The sequence below is a fragment of the Pseudophryne corroboree genome, chromosome 2, assembly GCF_028390025.1.
Source record: "Pseudophryne corroboree isolate aPseCor3 chromosome 2, aPseCor3.hap2, whole genome shotgun sequence".
Lineage (NCBI taxonomy): Eukaryota > Metazoa > Chordata > Amphibia > Anura > Myobatrachidae > Pseudophryne > Pseudophryne corroboree.
The window spans coordinates 221,803,712-221,828,412 of NC_086445.1; the positions used below are offsets into that span (position 1 = coordinate 221,803,712).

At 46.9% G+C, this 24,701-nt stretch overlaps 2 protein-coding genes across 4 annotated transcripts in view; one reads left to right on the forward strand and one right to left on the reverse strand.

Moving 5' to 3' along the window:
* MARS1 (methionyl-tRNA synthetase 1) overlaps positions 1-24,701 on the reverse strand; it is a 314,707-nt gene that overhangs the window by 235,165 nt on the left and 54,841 nt on the right. The gene's annotated exons all lie outside the window — the stretch shown is intronic.
* ARHGAP9 (Rho GTPase activating protein 9) overlaps positions 1-24,701 on the forward strand; it is a 281,901-nt gene that overhangs the window by 23,795 nt on the left and 233,405 nt on the right. The window contains exon 1 of one of the 3 annotated variants that reach the window (XM_063952372.1): positions 18,035-18,130. The exons of the other annotated variants lie outside the window; for them this stretch is intronic. Coding sequence (XP_063808442.1) covers positions 18,110-18,130 — 21 coding nt within the window. The 5' untranslated portion in view covers positions 18,035-18,109. Of the gene's footprint in view, positions 1-18,034; positions 18,131-24,701 lie in introns of those variants that run through there. 3 annotated transcript variants of the gene reach the window in all.

Sequence of the window (24,701 nt, forward strand, 5' to 3'; positions counted from 1 at the left end):
TGTTCTCTGGACCTTGCCCTTATTAGGAGATCGTCCAAGTATGGGATAATTAATACGCCTTTTCTTCGAAGAAGAATCATCATCTCGGCCATTACCTTTGTAAAGACCCGAGGTGCCGTGGACAAACCAAACGGCAGCGTCTGAAACTGATAGTGACAGTTTTGTACAACGAACCTGAGGTACCCCTGGTGTGAGGGGTAAATTGGAACGTGGAGGTACGCATCCTTGATGTCCAAGGATACCATAAAGTCCCCTTCTTCCAGGTTCGCTATCACTGCTCTGAGTGACTCCATCTTGAACTTGAACTTCTTTATGTACAGGTTCAAGGACTTCAGATTTAGAATAGGCCTTACCGAGCCATCCGGCTTCGGTACCACAAATAGAGTGGAATAATACCCCTTCCCTTGTTGTAGAAGAGGTACCTTGACTATCACCTGCTGAGAGTACAGCTTGTGAATGGCTTCCAAAACCGTCTCCCTTTCGGAGGGAGACGTTGGTAAAGCAGACTTCAGGAAACGGCGAGGTGGATCTGTCTCTAATTCCAACCTGTACCCCTGAGATATTATCTGCAGGATCCAGGGATCTACCTGCGAGTGAGCCCACTGCGCGCTGTAATTTTTGAGACGACCGCCCACCGTCCCCGAGTCCGCTTGAGAAGCCCCAGCGTCATGCTGAGGCTTTTGTAGAAGCCGGGGAGGGCTTCTGTTCCTGGGAAGGAGCTGCCTGTTGCTGTCTCTTCCCTCGACCTCTGCCTTGTGGCAGATATGAATAGCCCTTTGCTCTCTTATTTTTAAAGGAACGAAAGGGCTGCGGTTGAAAAGTCGGTGCCTTTTTCTGTTGGGGAGTGACTTGAGGTAGAAAAGTGGATTTCCCGGCTGTAGCCGTGGCCACCAAATCTGATAGACCGACTCCAAATAACTCCTCCCCTTTATACGGCAAAACTTCCATATGCCGTTTTGAATCCGCATCGCCTGTCCACTGTCGCGTCCATAAAGCTCTTCTGGCCGAAATGGACATAGCACTTACCCGTGATGCCAGTGTGCAGATATCCCTCTGTGCATCACGCATATAAAGAAATGCATCCTTTATTTGTTCTAACGACAGTAAAATATTGTCCCTGTCCAGGGTATCAATATTTTCAATCAGGGACTCTGACCAAACTACCCCAGCACTGCACATCCAGGCAGTCGCTATAGCTGGTCGTAGTATAACACCTGCATGTGTGTATATACTTTTTTGGATATTTTCCATCCTCCTATCTGATGGATCTTTAAGTGCGGCCGTCTCAGGAGAGGGTAACGCCACTTGTTTAGATAAGCGTGTTAGCGCCTTGTCCACCCTAGGAGGTGTTTCCCAGCGCTCCCTAACCTCTGGCGGGAAAGGGTATAATGCCAATAATTTCTTTGAAATTATCAGCTTTTTATCAGGGGCAACCCACGCTTCATCACACACGTCATTTAATTCTTCTGATTCAGGAAAAACTATAGGTAGTTTTTTCACACCCCACATAATACCCTGTTTAGTGGTACCTGTAGTATCAGCTAAATGTAACGCCTCCTTCATTGCCAAAATCATATAACGTGTGGCCCTACTGGAAAATACGGTTGATTCGTCACCGTCACCACTGGAATCAGTGCCTGTGTCTGGGTCTGTGTCGACCGACTGAGGCAAAGGGCGTTTCACAGCCCCTGACGGTGTTTGAGGCGCCTGGACAGGCACTAATTGATTGTCCGGCCGCCTCATGTCGTCAAACGACTGCTTAAGCGAGTTGACGCTATCCCGTAATTCCACAAATAAAGGCATCCATTCTGGTGTCGACCCCCTAGGAGGTGACATCCCCATATTTGGCAATTGCTCCGCCTCCACACCAATATCGTCCTCATACATGTCGACACACACGTACCGACACACAGCAGACACACAGGGAATGCTCTACACGAAGACAGGACCCACTAGCCCTTTGGGGAGACAGAGGGAGAGTCTGCCAGCACACACCAAAAAAGCGCTATATATGACAGGGATAGCCTTATAATAAGTGCTCCCTTATAGCTGCTTTATATATATCAAAATATTGCCATTAAACTTGCCCCCCCTCTCTGTTTTACCCTGTTTCTGTAGTGCAGTGCAGGGGAGAGACCTGGGAGCCGTCCTGACCAGCGGAGCTGTGAGAGGAAATGGCGCCGTGTGCTGAGGAGATAGGCCCCGCCCCTTTTCCGGCGGGCTCGTCTCCCGCTATTTTGTGAATCCAGGCAGGGGTTAAATATCTCCATATAGCCTCTGGGGGCTATATGTGAGGTATTTTTAGCCTTTTAATAGGTTTTCATTTGCCTCCCAGGGCGCCCCCCCCCCAGCGCCCTGCACCCTCAGTGACTGCGTGTGAAGTGTGCTGAGAGGAAAATGGCGCACAGCTGCAGTGCTGTGCGCTACCTTTAGAAGACTGCAGGAGTCTTCAGCCGCCGATTCTGGACCTCATCTTACTTCAGCATCTGCAAGGGGGCCGGCGGCGCGGCTCCGGTGACCATCCAGGCTGTACCTGTGATCGTCCCTCTGGAGCTGATGTCCAGTAGCCAAGAAGCCAATCCATCCTGCACGCAGGTGAGTTCACTTCTTCTCCCCTCTGTCCCTCGTTGCAGTGATCCTGTTGCCAGCAGGAATCACTGTAAAATAAAAAACCTAAGCTAAACTTTCTCTAAGCAGCTCTTTATGAGAGCCACCTAGAATTGCACCCTTCTCGGCCGGGCACAAAAATCTAACTGGAGTCTGGAGGAGGGTCATAGGGGGAGGAGCCAGTGCACACCACCTGATCTGGAAAAGCTTTACTTTTTGTGCCCTGTCTCCTGCGGAGCCGCTATTCCCCATGGTCCTTTCAGGAACCCCAGCATCCACTAGGACGATAGAGAAATAGCCCTTTAGTTTACAATAACTATTTACAAGTATTGCAGACAATCCGCACTTGGGATGGGCGCCCAGAATCCACTACGGACTACGAGAAATAGAATTACCGGTGAGTAAATTCTTATTTTCTCTAACGTCCTAGTGGATGCTGGGAACTCCGTAAGGACCATGGGGATTATACCAAAGCTCCCAAACGGGCGGGAGTGTGCGGATGACTCTGTAGCACCGAATGAGAGAACTCCAGGTCCTCCTCAGCCAGGGTATCAAATTTGTAGAATTTTGCAAATGTGTTTGCCCCTGACCAAGTAGCTGCTCGGCAAAGTTGTAAAGCCGAGACCCCTCGGGCAGCCGCCCAAGATGAGCCCACCTTCCTTGTGGAATGGGCATTTACAGATTTTGGCTGTGGTATGCCTGCCACAGAATGTGCAAGCTGAATTGTACTACAAATCCAGCGAGCAATAGACTGCTTAGAAGCAGGAGCACCCAGCTTGTTGGGTGCATACAGGATAAACAGCGAGTCAGATTTTCTGACTCCAGCCGTCCTGGAAACATATATTTTCAGGGCCCTGACAACGTCTAGCAACTTGGAGTCCTCCAATTCACTAGTAGCCGCCGGCACCACAATAGGCTGGTTCAGGTGAAACGCTGACACCACCTTAGGGAGAAATTGGGGACGAGTCCTCAACTCTGCCCTATCCATATGGAAAATCAGATAAGGGCTTTTACATGATAAAGCCGCCAATTCTGACACTCGCCTGGCTGAAGCCAAGGCTAATAACATGACCACTTTCCACGTGAGATATTTCAGATCCACGGTTTTTAGTGGCTCAAACCAATGTGATTTTAAGAAACTCAACATCACGTTGAGATCCCAAGGTGCCACAGGAGGCACAAACGGGGGCTGAATATGCAGCACTCCTTTTACAAAAGTCTGAACTTCAGGTACTGAAGCTAGTTCTTTTTGAAAGAAAATCGACAGAGCCGAGATCTGTACTTTAATGGAGCCTAGTTTTAGGCCCATATCCACTCCTGCTTGCAGGAAATGCAGAAATCGACCTAGTTGAAATTCCTCTGTTGGGGCCTTATTGGCCTCGCACCATGCAACATATTTTCGCCATATGCGGTGATAATGCGTTGCCGTAACATCTTTCCTGGCCTTAATAAGCGTAGGAATGACTTCTTCCGGAATACCCTTTTCCTTTAGGATCCGGTGTTCAACCGCCATGCCGTCAAACGCAGCCGCGGTAAGTCTTGGAACAGACAGGGCCCCTGCTGTATCAGGTCCTGTCTGAGCGGTAGAGGCCACGGGTCCTCTGAGAGCATCTCTTGAAGTTCCGGGTACCACGCTCGTCTTGGCCAATCCGGAACCACGAGAATTGTGTTTACTCCTCGCTTTCTTAATATTCTCAATACCTTTGGAATGAGAGGCAGAGGAGGGAACACATAAACCGACTGGTACACCCACGGTGTCACTAGAGCGTCCACAGCTATTGCCTGAGGGTCCCTTGACCTGGCGCAATATCTTTTTAACTTTTTGTTGAGACGGGACGCCATCATGTCCACCTGTGGTTTTTCCCAACGGTTTACCAGCATCTGGAAGACTTCTGGGTGAAGTCCCCACTCTCCCGGGTGGAGATCGTGTCTGCTGAGGAAGTCTGCTTCCCAGTTGTCCACTCCCGGAATGAACACTGCTGAAGTTGCTAGTACATGATTCTCCGCCCATCGGAGAATTTTTGTGGCTTCTGCCATTGCCATCCTGCTTCTTGTGCCGCCCTGTCGATTTACATGGGCGACTGCCGTGATGTTGTCTGACTGGATCAGCACCGGCTGGTGTAGGAGCAGGGCTTTTGCTCGACTTAGGGCATTGTAGATGGCCCTTAGTTCCAGAATATTTATGTGAAGGGAAGTCTCCTGACTCGACCATAGTCCTTGGAAGTTTCTTCCCTGTATGACTGCCCCCCAGCTTCGAAGGCTGGCATCCGTGGTCACCAGGACCCAGTCCTGTATTACGAACCTGCGGCCCTCTAGAAGATGGGCACTCTGCAGCCACCACAGTAGAGACACCCTGGTTCTTGGAGACAGGGTTATTAAGCGATGCATCTGAAGATGCGATCCGGACCACTGGTCCAACAGGTCCCACTGAAAGATTCTGGCATGGAACCTGCCGAAGGGAATTGCTTCGTAAGAAGCTACCATCTTTCCCAGGACCCGTGTGCAGCGATGCACTGATACCTGTTTAGGATTCAGGAGGTCTCTGACTAGAGATGACAACTCCCTGGCTTTCTCCTCCGGGAGAAACACTTTCTTCTGGACTGTATCCAGAATCATACCCAGGAACAGTAGCCGTGTCGTCGGAACCAGCTGTGACTTTGGGATATTCAGAATCCAGCCGTGCTGGTGCGGCACCTCCTGAGATAGTGCTACTCCCACCAACAACTGTTCCTTGGACCTCGCTTTTATTAGGAGATCGTCCAAGTACGGGATAATTAAAACTCCCTTTCTTCGAAGGAGTATCATCATTTCCGCCATAACCTTGGTAAATACCCTCGGTGCCGTGGACAGTCCAAACGGCAGCGTCTGGAATTGGTAATGGCAATCCTGTACCACAAATCTGAGGTACTCCTGGTGAGGATGGTAAATGGGGACATGCAAGTAAGCATCCTTGATGTCCAGGGATACCATGTAATCCCCCTCGTCCAGGCTTGCAATAACCGCCCTGAGCGATTCCATCTTGAACTTGAATTTCTTTATGTACGTGTTCAAGGATTTCAAATTTAGAATGGGTCTCACCGAACCGTCCGGTTTCGGTACCACAAATAGTGTGGAATAATAACCCCGGCCTTGTTGAAGTAGGGGTACCTTGATTATCACCTGCTGGGAATACAGCTTGTGAATTGCCGCTAGCACCGCCTCCCTGTCTGAGGGAGCAATCGGCAAGGCAGATTTTAGGAACGCCTCGAATTCCAGCTTGTACCCCTGAGATACTATTTGCAGGATCCAGGGATCCACCTGTGAGCGAACCCACTAATCGCTGAAATTTTTGAGGCGACCCCCCACCATACCTGGCTCCGCCTGTGGAGCCCCACCGTCATGCGGCGGACTTGGAAGAAGAAGCGGGGGAGGACTTTTGCTCCTGGGAACCTGCTGTTTGTTGCAGCCTTTTTCCCCTACCTCTGCCTCTGGACAGAAAGGACCCGCCTTTTCCACGCCTGTTTTTCTGGGTCCGAAAGGACTGAACCTGATAAAACGGCGCCTTCTTAGGCTGTGAGGGGACATGGGGTAAAAATGCTGACTTCCCAGACGTTGCTGTGGAAACTAGGTCCGAGAGACCATCCCTAAATAATTCCTCACCCTTATATGGTAACACTTCCATGTGCTTTTTTGAATCCGCATCTCCTGTCCACTGGCGAGTCCATAAGCCTCTCCTAGCAGAAATGGACAATGCACTTACTTTAGATGCCAGTCGGCAGATTTCCCTTTGTGCATCTCTCATATATAAGACTGAGTCTTTTATATGGTCTATGGTTAACAGGATCGTGTCTCTGTCTAATGTGTCAATATTTTCTGACAGTTTATCTGACCACGCAGCGGCAGCACTGCACATCCAAGCTGACGCAATAGCTGGCCTAAGTATAATGCCTGTGTGTGTATATACAGACTTCAGGATCGCCTCCTGCTTTCTATCAGCAGGTTCCTTGAGGGCGGCCGTATCCGGAGACGGTAGTGCCACCTTTTTAGACAAACGTGTGAGCGCTTTATCCACTCTAGGGGGTGTTTCCCAACGTGACCTATCCTCTGGCGGGAAAGGGAACGCCATTAGTACCTTCTTAGGAATTAACAATTTTTTATCAGGGAAAGCCCACGCTTCTTCACACACTTCATTTAATTCATCTGATGGGGGAAAAACTACGGGTAGTTTTTTCTCTCCAAACATAATACCCTTTTTAGTGGTACCTGTAGTTATATCAGAAATGTGTAACACCTCTTTCACTGCCTCAATCATGCAGTGAATGGCCTTAGTGGGCATCAGGTTAGACTCATCGTCGTCGACACTGGTGTCAGTATCAGTGTCGACATCTGGGTCTGCTTGAGGTAGCGGGCATTTTAGAGCCCCTGACGACCCATGCGACGCCTGGACAGGCACGAGCTGAGAAGTCGGCTGTCCCACATTTGGCATGTCGTCGATTTTCTTATATAAGGAGTCTATACGTGCACTCATTACTTTCCATAAGCCCATCCACTCAGGTGTCTGCCCCGCAGGGGGTGACATCCCTTCTAAAGGCATCTGCTCCGCCTCCACATCATTATCCTCATCAAACATGTCGACACAGCCGTACCGACACACCGCACACACACAAGGAATGCTCCGAATGAGGACAGGACCCACAAAAGCCCTTTGCGGGGACAGAGTGAGAGTATGCCAGCACACATCAGAGCGCTATATAATGCAGGGACTAACTGAGTTATGTCCCCTATAGCTGCTTTTTATAATATATATATACTGCGCCTAAATTTAGTGCCCCCGCTCTCTGTTTTTACCCTGTTCTGTAGTGTAGACTGCAGGGGAGAGCCAGGGAGCTTCCTTCCAGCGGATCTGTGAAGGAGAAATGGCGCCAGTGTGCTGCAGGAGATAGCTCCGCCCCTTTTCCGCAGACTATTCTCCCGCTTTTTTCCATATTCTGGCAGGGGTATTTTCCACATATATAGCCTCTGGGACTATATATTGTGGAGTTTTTGCCAGCCAAGGTGTTATTATTGCTTCTCAGGGCGCCCCCCCCCAGCGCCCTGCACCCTCAGTGACCGGAGTATGAAGTGTGTATGAGGAGCAATGGCGCACAGCTGCAATGCTGTGCGCTACCTTGGTTAAGACTGATGTCTTCTGCCGCCGTTTTTCCGGACCTCTTCTTGCTTCTGGCTCTGTAAGGGGGACGGCGGCGCGGCTCCGGGACCGAACACCAAGGACTGGGCCTGCGGTCGATCCCTCTGGAGCTAATGGTGTCCAGTAGCCTAAGAAGCCCAATCCGGCTGCAAGCAGGCGAGTTCGCTTCTTCTCCCCTTAGTCCCTCGCTGCAGTGAGTCTGTTGCCAGCAGGTCTCACTGAAAATAAAAAACCTAAACTATACTTTCTTTCTAAGGGCTCAGGAGAGCCCCTAGTGTGCATCCAACCTCGGCCGGGCACGAAATCTAACTGAGGCTTGGAGGAGGGTCATAGTGGGAGGAGCCAGTGCACACCAGGTAGTCATAAATCTTTCTAGAGTGCCCAGCCTCCTTCGGAGCCCGCTATTCCCCATGGTCCTTACGGAGTTCCCAGCATCCACTAGGACGTTAGAGAAATGTGAGTAACGGACACTACTGTGGTGAAATGTAAGTAACAAACACTACTGTGCGGTGTAATGTGAGTAATGGACACTACTGTGCGGTGTAATGTGAGTAACGGACACTACTGTGCGGTGAAATGTAAGTAACGGACACTACTGTGTGGTGTAATGTGAGTAACGGACACTACTGAGCGGTGAAATGTGAGTAACGGACACTACTGTGCAGTGTAATGTGAGTAATGGACACTACTGTGTGGTGTAACGTGAGTAACGGACACTACTGTGCGGTGAAATGTAAGTAACGGACACCACTGTGTGGTGTGATGTGAGTAACGGACACTATTGTGCGGTGAAATGTGAGTAACGGACACTACTGTGCGGTGTAATGTGAGTAATGGTCACTACTGTGCGGTGTAATGTGAGTAACGGACACTACTGTGTGGTGTAATGTGAGTAACGGACACCACTGTGTGGTGTAATGTGAGTAACGGACACTACTGTGCGGTGTAATGTGAGTAATGGACACTACTGTGTGGTGTAATGTGAGTAATGGACACTACTGTGCGGTGTAATGTAAGTAACGGACACTACTGTGCGGTGTAATGTGAGTAACGGACACTAGTGTGCGGTGTCATTTGAGTAATGGACACTACTGTGCGGTGTAATGTGAGTAACGGACACTACTGTGTGGTGTAATGTGAGTAACGGACACCACTGTGTGGTGTAATGTGAGTAACGGACACTACTGTGCGGTGAAATGTGAGTAACGGACACTACTGTGTGGTGTAATGTAAGTAACAGACACTACTGTCTAATATAATTATTAGTATATATATCACTACTGTGTATATCTTATTCTGTACGATTTGATCTGCCTGTAAATAAAGAATCATATAAAAAGAGCGGTAATATTCAAGCTTGAACTCTCTTTAAGGAATCTTAACTTCATAATTTCATAAGTCATATATATATAAGGACTGCATATATTTATCAGCCAATTAATTTGTAAGCCTGACATAATATATTTGCAGATATATATGATAACGCATATTAATTTAAATATATCCATATATTAATAACCATATATGTTATATTAAATATTAATATTCATAAATATGATTCCATAAATCAATATTGGCAAAAGTGGAAGCAAGGAAGAAGCAAGTAACTACAGACCAGTAAGCCTTACATCAGTAGTAGGGAAAGTAATGGAAAAACTATTAAAAGAAAGAGTAGTGGAATATCTTAAATCAAACAACTTACAGGATCCAAAACAGCATGGATTTACTGGTGGGAGATCATGCCAAACAAATCTTATTGACTTTTTTGACTCTGTGATGAAAATAATAGATCAAGGGGGAGCTGTAGATGTAGCATATCTAGACTTTAGTAAGGCATTTGACACTGTCCCACATCGCAGACTGCTAAATAAACTTGAAAGCCTGGGGGTGGATTATAAATTAGGGAAATGGATAAGAACCTGGTTGCAGGATAGGAAACAGACAGTTGTAGTTAATGGAGTGCAATCTATGGAGGGAAATGTTACCAGTGGAGTACCCCAGGGATCTGTACTTGGTCCAGTTCTCTTTAATATCTTTGTTGGTGACATTGCAGATGGTATTGAAGGGAAGATATGCCTTTTTGCAGATGATACAAAGATATGCAACAGGGTAGACACACCGGGAGGGGTCAAACAAATGATTGATGACCTAGGTAGGCTTGAGAAATGGTCAAGAACGTGGCAACTACAGTTTAATGCTAAAAAATGCAAAATCATGCACTTGGGTCTCAAAAACCCAAAGGCTAAGTATAGTATCAAGGGTACTATAATGGAAACTACTGAGGAGGAAAGAGATTTAGGAGTCACTATTTCAAGTGACTTGAAGGCAGGAAAGCAATGCAACAAAGCAATGAGAAAGGCAAGTCAGATGCTTGGTTGCATAGGGAGAGGAATCAGTAGCAGGAAAAAAGAAGTGATAATGCCACTGTATCGGTCATTGGTAAGGCCCCATCTGGAATACTGTGTCCAGTTCTGGAGACCCTATCTCCAGAAGGATATAAATACATTAGAGAGTGTACAAAGAAGGGCAACTAAAATGGTGCATGGCCTACATCACAAAACTTACCCGGAAAGGCTAAAAGATCTTAACATGTATAGTTTGGAGGAGAGAAGGGAAAGGGGAGACATGATAGAAACTTTCAAATATATAAAGGGTCTTAACAAAGTTCAGGAGGGAAACATTCTTCAAAGGAAAAGAAGCATTAGAACTCGAGGGCATACATTGAGACTGGAGGGGGGGAGGTTCAGGGGAAATTTAAGGAAAAATTACTTCACAGAAAGGGTAGTGGATAAGTGGAATAGCCTCCCATCAGAGGTGGTAGAGGCTAAGACTGTAGGGCAATTTAAACATGCTTGGGACAGGCATATGAATTTCCTTACAAAGAATCAAGGTTAAAAAAGGGTTGAGATTGCCTAAAGGATAAAATAAAAAAGGGGCAGACTAGATGGGCCAAGTGGTTCTTATCTGCCGTCAAATTCTATGTTTCTATGTTTCTATATTACTGTGCGGTGAAATGTAAGTAACGGACACTACTGTGCGGTGAAATGTAAGTAACGGACACTACTGTGCGGTGTAATGTGAGTAATGGACACTACTGTGCTGTGTAACGTGAGTAACGGACACTACTGTGCGCTGAAATGTAAGTAACGGACACTACTTTGTGGTGTAATGTGAGTAACGGACACTACTGTACGGTGAAATGTGAGTAACGGACACTACTGTGCGGTGTAATGTGAGTAATGGACACTACTGTGCGGTGTAACGTGAGTAACGGACACTACTGTGCGGTGAAATGTAAGTAACGGACACCACTGTGTGGTGTAATGTGAGTAACGGACACTATTGTGCAGTGTAATGTGAGTAACGGACACTACTGTGCGGTGTAATGTGAGTAATGGTCACTACTGAGCGGTGTAATGTCAGTAACGGACACTACTATGTGGTGTAATGTGAGTAACGGACACCACAGTGTGGTGTAATGTGAGTAACGAACACTACTGTGTAGTGTAATGTGAGTAACGGACACTACTATGCGGTGAAATGTGAGTAACGGACACTACTGTGTGGTGTAATGTAAGTAACAGACACTACTGTGCGGTGAAATGTAAGTAACGGACACTACTGTGCGGTGAAATGTAAGTAACGGACACTACTGTGCGGTGTAATGTGAGTAATGGACACTACTGTGCTGTGTAACGTGAGTAACGGACACTACTGTGCGCTGAAATGTAAGTAACGGACACTACTTTGTGGTGTAATGTGAGTAACGGACACTACTGTACGGTGAAATGTGAGTAACGGACACTACTGTGCGGTGTAATGTGAGTAATGGACACTACTGTGCGGTGTAACGTGAGTAACGGACACTACTGTGCGGTGAAATGTAAGTAATGGACACCACTGTGTGGTGTAATGTGAGTAACGGACACTATTGTGCAGTGTAATGTGAGTAACGGACACTACTGTGCGGTGTAATGTGAGTAATGGTCACTACTGAGCAGTGTAATGTGAGTAACGGACACTACTATGTGGTGTAATGTGAGTAACGGACACCACAGTGTGGTGTAATGTGAGTAACGAACACTACTGTGCGGTGAAATGTAAGTAACGGACACTACTGTGCGGTGTAATGTGAGTAACGGACACTACTGTGCGGTGTAATGTGAGTAATGGTCACTACTGTGTGGTGTAATGTGAGTAACGGACACTACTGCGTGGTGTAATGTGAGTAACGGACACTACTGAGTGGTGTAATGTGAGTAACGGACACCATTGTGCGGTGTAATGTGAGTAACGGAAACTACTGCGCGGTGTAATGTGAGTAACGGACACTACTATGCGGTGAAATGTGAGTAACGGACACTACTGTACGGTGAAATGTGAGTAACGGACACTACTGTGCGGTGTAATGTGAGTAATGGACACTACTGTGCGGTGTAACGTGAGTAACGGACACTACTGTGCGGTGAAATGTAAGTAACGGACACCACTGTGTGGTGTAATGTGAGTAACGGACACTATTGTGCAGTGTAATGTGAGTAACGGACACTACTGTGTGGTGTAATGTGAGTAATGGTCACTACTGAGCGGTGTAATGTGAGTAACGGACACTACTATGTGGTGTAATGTGAGTAACGGACACCACAGTGTGGTGTAATGTGAGTAACGAACACTACTGTGTAGTGTAATGTGAGTAACGGACACTACTGTGCGGTGAAATGTGAGTAACGGACACTACTGTGTGGTGTAATGTAAGTAACAGACACTACTGTGCGGTGAAATGTAAGTAACGGACACTACTGTGCGGTGAAATGTAAGTAACGGACACTACTGTGCGGTGTAATGTGAGTAATGGACACTACTGTGCTGTGTAACGTGAGTAACGGACACTACTGTGCGCTGAAATGTAAGTAACGGACACTACTTTGTGGTGTAATGTGAGTAACGGACACTACTGTACGGTGAAATGTGAGTAACGGACACTACTGTGCGGTGTAATGTGAGTAATAGACACTACTGTGCGGTGTAATGTGAGTAATAGACACTACTGTGCGGTGTAACGTGAGTAACGGACACTACTGTGCGGTGAAATGTAAGTAACGGACACCACTGTGTGGTGTAATGTGAGTAACGGACACTATTGTGCAGTATAATGTGAGTAACGGACACTACTGTGCGGTGTAATGTGAGTAATGGTCACTACTGAGCGGTGTAATGTGAGTAACGGACACTACTATGTGGTGTAATGTGAGTAACGGACACCACAGTGTGGTGTAATGTGAGTAACGAACACTACTGTGCGGTGAAATGTAAGTAACGGACACTACTGTGCGGTGTAATGTGAGTAACGGACACTACTGTGCGGTGTAATGTGAGTAATGGTCACTACTGTGTGGTGTAATGTGAGTAACGGACACTACTGCGTGGTGTAATGTGAGTAACGGACACTACTGAGTGGTGTAATGTGAGTAACGGACACCATTGTGCGGTGTAATGTGAGTAACGGAAACTACTGCGCGGTGTAATGTGAGTAACGGACACTACTATGCGGTGAAATGTGACATCTCCACAAGGTCACACCCCTTTATTTTTGGTTATCCCTGTTTTGCATGGGAAGTGTGTGCGGGTGTGTGTGTGTGTGTGTGTGTGTGTGTGTGCGTGCGTTTGGGGGGGTTTGGGCACCAATTTTCTTTCTGCTTTCATGCCCAGGACACTAAAATGTCTAATTACAGCGCCGTTTGGGAGCAAATGGTCACTTGTCATTACCAGATTTTCATTCCACCCAGCCAGATCTGGCAGATGATCTGCTAGATAATTGTATAGTATATGCCCAGCTTTAGTGAAATGATCAGGATTGCGCACATAATTATTACCATATATAGAACATTCACTTTGACACTGTCCCGCTGTCCCACACAGGGGCTGCAATGTGCCACGAGTGAGGAGGGGGGGGGGGGGGTTGTTGGGGGAGCCTTTGATCACCTGCTGCTCTGCACGCGCACGGCATCTATACAGTGCAGGGAGGCAGTGGCGGATTTAGGGGGGGGCACCAAGGCACGTGCCCCCCCTGTCATTTTTAGTGCAGACTGACATGCGGACGAGCGTCCGCATGTCAGTCTGCGGTCTCGTTTCCTCCCCTGCTGTTAGGAGGGACACGGAGGGCACAGTGCGCGCCTCTCCTGTGTCCCTCCTGGGTCTCCGGCGGCCGATGGTCTCATGAAGGAAGTGCCGTTCGTGAGCACTTCCTTTATTACAGTGACCCGCGGCCGCCGGAGACACAGGAGGGACACAGGAGAGGCGTGCACTGTGCCCTCCGTGTCCCTCCTAACAGCAGGTGAGCGGGGGGAGCAGCGGCAGCGGCGGAGGAAGGGGGGGGGGGGACGCACTGGGGGCATATTTGGCAGGGAGGGGGGGGGAGAATATCTGGCACTGGGGACATATATGGCACTGGGGGGATTATCTGGCACTGGGGGCATATATGGCACTGGGGAGGGAATATCTGGCACTGGGGGCATATTTGGCAGGGAGGGGGGGGGGAGAATATCTGGCACTGGGGACATATATGGCACTGGGGGGAATATCTGGCACTGGGGGCATATATGGCACTGGGGGGGGATATCTGGCACTGGGGGCATATGTGGCACTGGGGGGGATATCTGGCACTGGGGGCATATGTGGCACTGGGGGGGGAATATCTGGCACTGGGGCATATGTGGCACTGGGGGCATATATAGCACTGGGGGGGGGGCGATATCTGGCACTGGGGGCATATGTGGCACTGTCGGGGAATATCTGGCACTGGGGGTATATGTGTACCTGGCACACATGGGGGGGGCTATATTTGGCACTGGGGGCATGTGAGTACCTGGCACCGTGGGGGAATATCTGGCACTGGGGACATATGTGGCACTGGGAGCACAGCCCTAGCAACAAGGACTACCTCCTAGCAACGAGCATGACACCCAGTGCATGAAACCCCTGGCAACGAGCATGACACCCAGTGCATGAAACCCCTGGCAACGAGCATGACACCCAGTGCATGAAACCCCTGGCAACGAGCATGACACCCTGAGCATGAAAACCCCTGGCACCGTGCATGGAACCAAGAGCATGAAACCCCTGGCAACGAGCATGACACCCAGTGCATGAAACCCCTGACAACGAGCAGGTATTTGAAAAGTAATTAGAAGCCTTACTGTAGGACTTAATGTGTAATGGGCATTACGGTGTGTGGCATAATGTATCACGGACATTGCGGTGTGTGTCATAATGTGTCACAGGCATTACGGTGTATGGTATACTATATCGCTGGCATTGTGATATGTGGTATAATGTCTCAGGGTCATTGCAGTGTGTGGCATAATGTATCACGGACATTGCGGTGTGTGTCATAATGTGTCAGGCATTACGGTGTGTGGTATACTATATCACGGGCATTGTGGTATGTGGTATAATGTCTCAGGGTCATTGCAGTGTGGCATAATATATAACGGGCATTGCGGTGTGTGGCATAGGGTATAACGGGCATTGCGGTATGTGTCACAGGCATTACGGTGTATGGTATACTATATCACGGGCATTGTGGTATAATGTCTCAAGGTCATTGCAGTGTGTGGCATAATGTGTCACAGACATTGTATGTGCTATAATGTATCAGGGGCAGTGCAGTGTGTAGCATAATGTATAACGGGCATTGCGATTCCTGTCATAATGTGTCACAGGCATTACGGTGTGTGGCATAATGTGTCTGGGGCATTACAGTGTGTGCATATTGTGTCATGTGCATTATTGTGTGTGGAATAATGTCTAAGGGCCATTGCAGTATGTGGAATAATGTATACTGGGCATTACTATAAGGAGGAAAAATGACAAATAATGTAAGGGGCATGAATCAGGATTATTTTTCTTTCCTGTGGTGGCCAACGTCTGGGCGTGCAGGTTGCAAAACTGGGGTATAAGGTAGTCTTTTCCTGCAATACCACGCCCATTCAAACGAAGCCACGCCCATTCCAACAAAGCCACGCCCCTTATGGTGCCCCCCCTGTAATTTTTTTGTTGATCCGCCCCTGCAGGGAGGTGAGCCAGGGGCTGCCCAGCTGGTCTGAGAGCACTGGGCATGCCCCCAAAATACACGGCAAAGTCATGAGGCCATGCGCCTCCCAAGGACACTCTCCTTTCTGGCGCGGCGCGCAAGCGTCCTGATCTTGGGATTAAAACGTTGGATAGGTATGCTATAGTGACCATAGTGTATGTAATAACCCTTTCAGACCGTCAGATTCTAACACGGGTTATTGCACATGAGCCCACATAACCCATGTTTCTGTGCGGTCTGAAAGGTGCCAGGGGAAATATCCCGGTCAAATACGGCTTCAACCCGTGTCGCTGTGTGGTGTTAACGGGAGCTGGGTAGATGCAACCCGTTTCCCGGTCACACTGTATGGACGAGCGGCGCTTGGAGATCATGTGATCTCTAAGCGCCGCGCCACAGCTGAGGTCACCAACCCAGCAATATGCCGGGTTGCAGTCAGCGGCGGCGGGCCTGAGGCGGGTCGCACTTGGGAAACTCCCGTGTCAGGCTCCCAGGTGCGATCCGCCTCAGGCGGTCTGAAAGGAGTGTTAACAATGTGTCAGTGCTCCAGGCATTGACATGTGTGTATGCACAACATCTTATACTGTATGCACAATAAAACACAAAGCTCTGTACAGCCAGCTGGACGTGCCGCCTGGACACTGTCCTAAATTCAAATGGAAACATATTATTTATTGATTGTTTCTGCTACTGACTGATTTGTCAGTAGCAGAAACAATCACCACCCTGGGCTTGTCTGTCAGCCACTTCGTTGCCACTTGTCCAGAGAGTAACGGACACTAGTGTGCGGTGTCAGGGTGTCTTGAGACTGATTGTTTAGAATATGGGAAAACACTCTGATTAGCTGAACATGCATTGAACCATTATGATTAATTGATTTTGTTTATTAAAATTAATATTAGCAGTATTTCTATACATATTAAGCAACATTTTACAGATGTTTAATAATTTGCAATAGTTCCCCAAACCCAGTGGAACTTGCTAATCATATTCTCTACCACACACAGGGAAAAATACAAACTACACACAGATAGGGCCTTGGTTAGAATTGAACCTATTACCCCAGTTCTGTTTCATCAATGTTCATATGATTGATCATGTGAAATATTGTAATGTAACAGATGTATCTTGTAAGCGGTTCCTGTGACTGGAGTACTGGCATTAACTTGAAACAGTTATTATAGTCAGAACTTTTAGGCCTGATTCTGAGTTGCCGATAAGTGCAAAAGCCACCCCATCTAGCGAGATTCAACAAACTGCACATGCGTCATATTGACCATATACATATTTGTGTATCTCCGGGTGAGCCAGAAGCATCTTGGACATTTCTCTTGTCTATAAAAGTGTGTTTCTTGGTGTCAGCTGGGTATATGCACGGAAGAGAACTGTCTCATAGGAGTGTTGGGGTGTGTTTCCATAGTTACACCATATCCTGAGTCATGCACTAGGTGACGCCTATTTCAGCCAGCATGGGGTTGGTGTAATGGTGCCCATACACTTGTGCGATGCCCCGCAGCGCGACATCGTGGGGCATCGCACCTGAACTGCCAAAAAGATTACCATGCGATTATGCGATAGATCGCATGGTAATCACGTGATGGGCACGTCACCACCGAGTGGGAGCGGCCTCCGGCCGCACCCGGCGGGTGCCCATCGCACATCGCGGTGCGATATATAGCATGTGTTTCTAGAAACACATGCGATCGCACTGCAATTCGATAAATATTATGTGCAGCACATATCTTGAGACGCGATATTTGACCGGTGTGCCCGCGCATCGCGTCGAAAGGTACTAAAATGTGCATACAATCCTTCGATTTCTCTCACAGATGTGGTCGAAATCGAAGGATAGTACCGATAATCTCACATGTGTATGGGCACCATAAGTGCTATCTAGGACGGGGCATACGATGCGTATCCATTAAGACATACGTATAGTCACATTAGCATTCTGTTTGTAATTAATCTGATTTCGGAACTGCATGTAACTAAGAATTAGACATTTTGATATTTACTGTAAGTACCAGCTATGTAAATACAAGGAGGCTAGGGTTGTTGATTTAAATATCTCTCCTTGCAAAATTGTTCATAGCAAGGTTCCTCTTTTTAGAAGGGGAACCGGATATAGCAAGGCGGTGATGGGCCAGTAGTGGAAAGGGTACACCACAAGGGAAAGCTGAGCTCCGGACATTATGCTAAACATACATGACTCAACAATGTAATGTCTGCTTACTGGTATCAACCTGATGACTGTCTGCACTTCACAGGTAAAACGAGTCCCAATACATTGTACAGTTTAGATGTTTAGTAATGTAATGTCCTCTCAGTTGTCCACCTCTAGATAATATCTGATCTTGTTACATGAGCTTATGTGTGTTGTGTACCAGGATGGATTGTTGCATATACTGTATGTGCCAACTGTTGTAACTGTAAAACATGCAGGGAGCTGCAGCTGTTTTTTTCATGATGGAATTGTGGTCATGTGACTTTCTGTAAAACCCAGGTGCAGCGTCCTGGTTGCTAAGCAAAAGGCACCTAGGATGCTGCATTCACGTGCATTCATCAACTATCCAAAGGAGGTTTCTGACTGACTTCTGAGATTTTAAATATTAAGGTGTGCAGATCCTCCCTGTCGGTGGTAGTATTCTCATCCTGCTCTGCTCCTATATGCTGTGCAAACATTTCCTAGTGAGCTGCTGTTGGATTTCTGCTGCTTGCTACCTCTACTAACCTCTGGCTACATATACTAGAATACACTGTTCACTACCTTTTCTGCCCTTTGGCTAAATTAAGTGGAATATGATATCTGCCTGCTCAGACTTTTGTTCAGCCCTGACTCCAGTGTACCACCCAGCCAGCACTCCATCTAGTGCCTTGCTATAGTCTCCATGCTCTAGGCTAAGCTGACATTCAGATGAGTCCTATAAAACGGGTGGTATTCAGTATGCTTGCTGTTGGGATCCCGGCGCTCAGTATACTGCACTGGAATCCCGACACCCGGCATACCGACAACTATTCTCCCTCTTGGGGGATCACGACCCCCCTGGAGGGAGAATAAATAGCATGGTGCGCGTAGCACGCAACAGTGCCCGCAGTGTGGCGAGCGCAGCTAGCTCGCAAGGGGCTCATTTGCGCTCGCCCAGCTGCTGGCATGCCGGCGGTCGGGATCCCGGCACCGGTATGCTGGGCGCCGGCATCCCGGCCGCCGGCATAACATACTGCACCCCTTAAAACTGTAGTTCATCCAAGTACCTGTGGGCATATTGTGCTCTACTGGAACAGTGGCTTGCTATAGGAGAAGACCTTATTACATATTGCTCTAGGTGTTACCTAGTAACCAGCAGTAGTCCTAACAATATGACGATATTGAAGAAATATTTATTTGAATTTAGCTAAGTGTTAACAGAGCTGCTGAGAAATTGGGCAGGCCTCAGTCTTTGGGGCTGTGACCACAGTGGTGTACAGCCATGGCCAAAAGTTTTGAGACTGACACAAGTATTGGTATTCACAAAGTTTTCTGCTTCAGTGTTTTTAGACCTTTTTGTCAGATGTTACTATGGCATACTGAAGTAAAATGACAAGAATTTCATTGGCATCAAAGGCTTTTATTGACAATTACATTAACTTTATGCAAAGAGTCAATGGTGGTCATTTCGAGTTGATCGCTAGCAGAAAATGTTCGCTGCGCAGCGATGAAGCAAAAATCTGGCACTTCTGCGCATGCGTATGCGGCGCAATGCGCACGCGCGACTTACTTTCACAACAGCCGATGCAGTTTTACACAAGGTCTAGCGAACCTTTTCCTATCGCACTGCTGGCCGCAGAGTGATTGACAGGATGTTATCTGTCCGTTTTCAGGGAGTGTTCGAAAAAACGCAAGCGTGCCAGGAAAAACGCAGGCGTGGCTGGGCGAACGCAGGGCTTGTTTATGACGTCAAAACAGGAACTGAACAGTCTGAAGTGATCGCAAGCGCTGAGTAGGTCTGGAGCTACACTGAAACTTCACAATTTATTTTTGCAGCTGCTCTGCGATCCTTTCGTTCGCACTTCTGCTAAGCTAAAATACACTCCCAGTGGGAGGCGGCATAGCGTTTGCACGGCTGCTAAAAACTGCTAGCGAGCGAACAACTCGGAATGACCACCAATATTTGCTGTGTTGACCCTTCTTTTTCAAGACCTCAGCAATTCGCCCTGGCATGCTGTCAATCAACTTCTGGCCACATACTGACTGATGGCCATCCATTTTTGCCTAATCAATGCTTTCAGTTTGTCAGAAATTTTGTCCACCTGCCTCTTGAGGATTGACCACAACTTCACAATGGAATTAAGGTCTGGGGAGTTTCCTGGCCATGGACCTATAATTTCAATGTTTTGTTCCCCGAGTAACTTAGTTATCACTTGCCTTATGGCAAGGTGCTCCATCATGCTGGAAAAGGCATTGTTCATCACCAAAGTGTTCTTGGATGGTTGGGAGAAGTTGCTCTTGGAGGATGTTTTGGTACCATTCTTTATTCATGGATGCGTTCTTAGGCAGAATTGTGAGAGAGCCCACTCCCTTTGCTGAGAAGCAACCCCCCCACATGACTGGTCTCAGGATGCTTTACTGTTGGCATGACACAGGACTGATGGTAGTGCTCACCTTTCCTTCTCCGTACAAGGGCAGCAAAGAAGCCATTTCTCTCTAGCTAGCACATCAGGGACAGACTGATATTCTGCAAAAGGTACAGGGATTGAACTGCTTAGGACTGGGGTAAAGTCATTTTCTCTGCTGAATCCACTTTCAGATTGTTTGGGACATCTGGAAAAATGCTTGTCTGGAGAAGCCCTTTGTGCTGTTGGTAATGTAATATATACTGGGAGAGAGCCCCCTGTAATATTTGTGTCAGTCCTCCTGTATTTTATTAGTGTGCATTATATTAGGCAGGTTGCACTGCAGTAACATTGTTACATGGGAGGGTGTGCCCCGGGTGGATACTTCATGTAGCCAGTGACTAGCTCTGTGCTATGAATTGCGATCACATGTGCAGTATAATAATAACAACAGAGTGGGGTGGGATTCGGAGGTGTCTATTTACGGCTTCCCTAGACATTTTAGCGCCGGGCGTGACAAGTACTTCTCCCCATCCCACCCCGTGTATGAAGAGTAAGAACACTGTCAATGACCTGTGCCTAACCCTAACACCCCCCCCCCCCCCTTCCCCGGTACCTAACCATAACCTTCCCATCCCTGTATCTTAACCCTAACCCCCCTCCTAATGTCTAAACCTAACCTCCCACACCCCGCGGCAGGACGCGAGCGCATCCTACTATAACAACGATTGGGATTCCGGGCATCAGTATTTTGACACCGGGATCCCGACCTCTGTTGGGATTTTGACATCGGTCTTATGCCATCGTTCAGGATTCTGATGTCAGTATGTCGACCGCCGGGATCCCATCCTGCAGAATTTTAACTACATCCCACAGGCCAGGTGACCAGGATTCATACCTGCAGGGAGGCAGGGAGGTTCCTAAACTCTGACACTTTGATCTATGAAGCTGTAGCAGCGAGTCAAGCCAGGCAGGAACCTGTGTTACTCTGCAGGAAGAAGATTGTGAGACTTTCAGCATGCCGGAACCTGTGTGAATAGAGAAGCCAGTAGCCAAGCCAGGTCAGGCTTACTATACCTGAGAGAGACTTCAAGAGTCTTTATTGTAGACTAGCTGCCCAAGATTAGTGAGGGCTCAAGAAGTCAGTTAGTTGCCCTGAATGGGGGCTAGGTTGTTTATTATTTTTCTTTCCTGATTTCATGCTGACAATAAAGTACTATTTAATTTATTGTCCTGAAAAGCTGTGCGTGGACTCAGCAACCTATACACTGAACCAAAACACCCCTCAACCGAGCCCATATTGATATTATATATATATATATATATATATACATATATATATACATATACATATACATATACAATATATATACAACACAGAAAACCCGGCACTCCACCTAAATCAAATAACCAGTCTTGGTGCCCTCACAATAAATGAATAGAGCATAGCAGTGGTGCGGCACTCAAAGACATTATTTCTTCAAGAAAAACTCACAGACACCCAGGTCAGTAGTTTCAACGTTTCAATCCCCACAGGATTTTTGTCAAGAATACAAACAGTGCAAAAACAAGCTTACCTTATACCCCCCAGAATACAAGTGGATATGCACAGATTGGCCGCGCTCTCCAACGCGTGAGCCCGACCCGGTCACTGGCGCGGGAACATGACGTCAGCGCGCACAAGCACGCCGCACATCTGGTCGTCATGGCAACATCTAAACAGTAAATAAATGAACATGTAAAATGCAAAAATGGGTATACCAAAGTATATTGTCGGGCGCTAGAATGGGGTGTTTTCCTAGCTGCTGTATAAGGGAGATAGTCAGTCTCCCTACATATACATGAAGTAAAAGAAAAGGAAAACAGCGCTAGATTCAAATTCCTGAACACATTTAATATATTGGTGTTAAAAAGATAAGATTAAGATAAAATTAAAATGAAGCTAACAAATCTCACATGAGAATATAATGTCCATTGACAAATGGGGATAAGGAAAAAAATTGACTATATACTGCTGTTGTTTTTGCAACACCTTATGACCGTGTTCCTGATAGATTAGTCAGATTCACACATGAGGACTTAAAGATGTCAAAATGTCCAATGTTACCAGCCTTGTGTTCCTATATGAGGATCCATAGCGATGGTGCCTAAAAGCAGCTGAACTCCACGCAATTTTGGTAGGTATCCTGGTCCACAAAAGGCTTGGAAGGCTTGGAAATAAAGCCCAGAGCAGTGAAACGCGTCAGAAGAAATCAACTGCTACATACACCGACTACACCAAGAAAGACCTGTGGTTCCATTGCTGCCTTTACAAGATTCTGGATGACTTTTCCGGTAATTCACCAATCCGGCTTTATTTAAATATAAACAAGGAGGTCATCCCTTTAGCAGTAGCTTCAAGAAAAATGGTCAGAACAGATCCAGGAGATTCAATAGGAGAGGGGGTCAAAATAAACGAAAAAAAACCCGAGCACAAAACCACCGATACAGTCAAGGAGGAAATTATTTTTAATTTATCCTCATATGAGTTAAGTGGCAGTGAAACCAGTCTCTTATCAAAAGGACTATCATTAATACCAACAGCCAAGTTTGATGACTTTAGATGGCAAACTGAAAAATGATGTCTGTATAGACAGTTAAAGTTAAAAGAGTTCTTTAAAAAAAAAGAAGTCACTTCGGGAACAACCTCATAAATCCAAAATACCGGTTCAACTTAAGCGTTTACAACCTAAATCGAACTTTGATCCCCCGTCAAATAATGCCTCCATTAAAACCTTTGTTAGGCTATTGGATCAAGGAGTAACAGCAGCATCAACTATTAGGAAACCTATTTATCCCAATTTAACCCCTCTTGAGCAGGGTGCGATTAAATCTCTATCTCAAAACCACCAATTAGTGATCTGCCCGGCGGATAAAGGGGGAGGTATAGTCCTTCAGGACTTACACGACTATGCCAATGAAATTAACCGCCAAATGAGCGATAGGGCAGTATATCAGAAGTTGAATGGTGATCCGACTGTACAGTTTTCCCGGGAACTTTGTGAGGTGCTCACTTTGGCAAAAGACTCAAAATGAATAGATGATACGATCTTTGATATTTTACTTCCAAAATTTCCAGTGATGCCACTTCTATATACACTCCCCAAAATCCACAAGGGTTTGTCCCCACCGCCAGGGCGTCCTATTGTATCGGCCAGAGGCTCGTTACTATAGCCTACATCCATTTATCTGGACTCTATATTACAACCACTGGTTCAGAAACACTCACATTTTTTACTCGACACCACAATCTTGTTGAATAAACTAAATTCTTCACACACCATTCCCGAACAAGCATGGCTAGTGACAGCTGACGTTTCAAGCCTCTACACCGTTATACCCCATGTTGAGGGGATTAACTCTGTACAGGAATTGTTGTCTCTATATAGTGACTACGAGCTCTCTCGTGAACATTCTGCTACAATTGCTTGAATTGGTATTGACTAAAAATTACTTTTTATTCAACAACAGCATCCACTTACAAGTAACTTGTTTATGCACTGTTTGTATTCTTGACAAAAATCCTGTGGGGATTGAAACGTTGAAACTACTGACCTGGGTGTCTGTGAGTTTTTCTTGAAGAAATAATGTCTTTGAGTGCCGCACCACTGCTATGCTCTCTCTCTCTCTCTCTCTATATATATATATATATTATTGTTTTTGTTAGAAATGAAGGTCGGCACTCCACCACTGCCCAATAAATAACTTGCCCAGGTGCTCTCCACGAATCGATGAAGGGTCCATAATAGAAGAAAAAACAAGGCGGCACTCAAAGGACTTTTGTTCTTGAACATGTTCTTGAAAAGTCAATAGACTGAAACATTGAGCACTTTTCTTACACAGTTGTCCGTGTATTCTTCAATTTGAAGTCCTTTGAGTGGCACCTTGTTTTTCTTTTTTCTTATATATATATATATATATATATATATATATATACACATACTATATATTAGCCCAGATCTGTGACTGTGTGGATAATGCTGGGCGTGGCTAGGATCTCTCATTGGGTTAGCAGCAGGTCTATCACACCCAGTCCACAGCTGAATTGGGCGAGAAACGCCCTCCCACACAGGTTACGTCCAATGGGGGACTCTGCCCTTTGGCTACTGTGTGTTCCCAGAGCAGGATTAACAATGGGGCTGATGGAGCTGCAGCTCCAGGTCCACAGCCCAAAATAGTCCCACTGCATCTGCAGGAACATACCCTCCT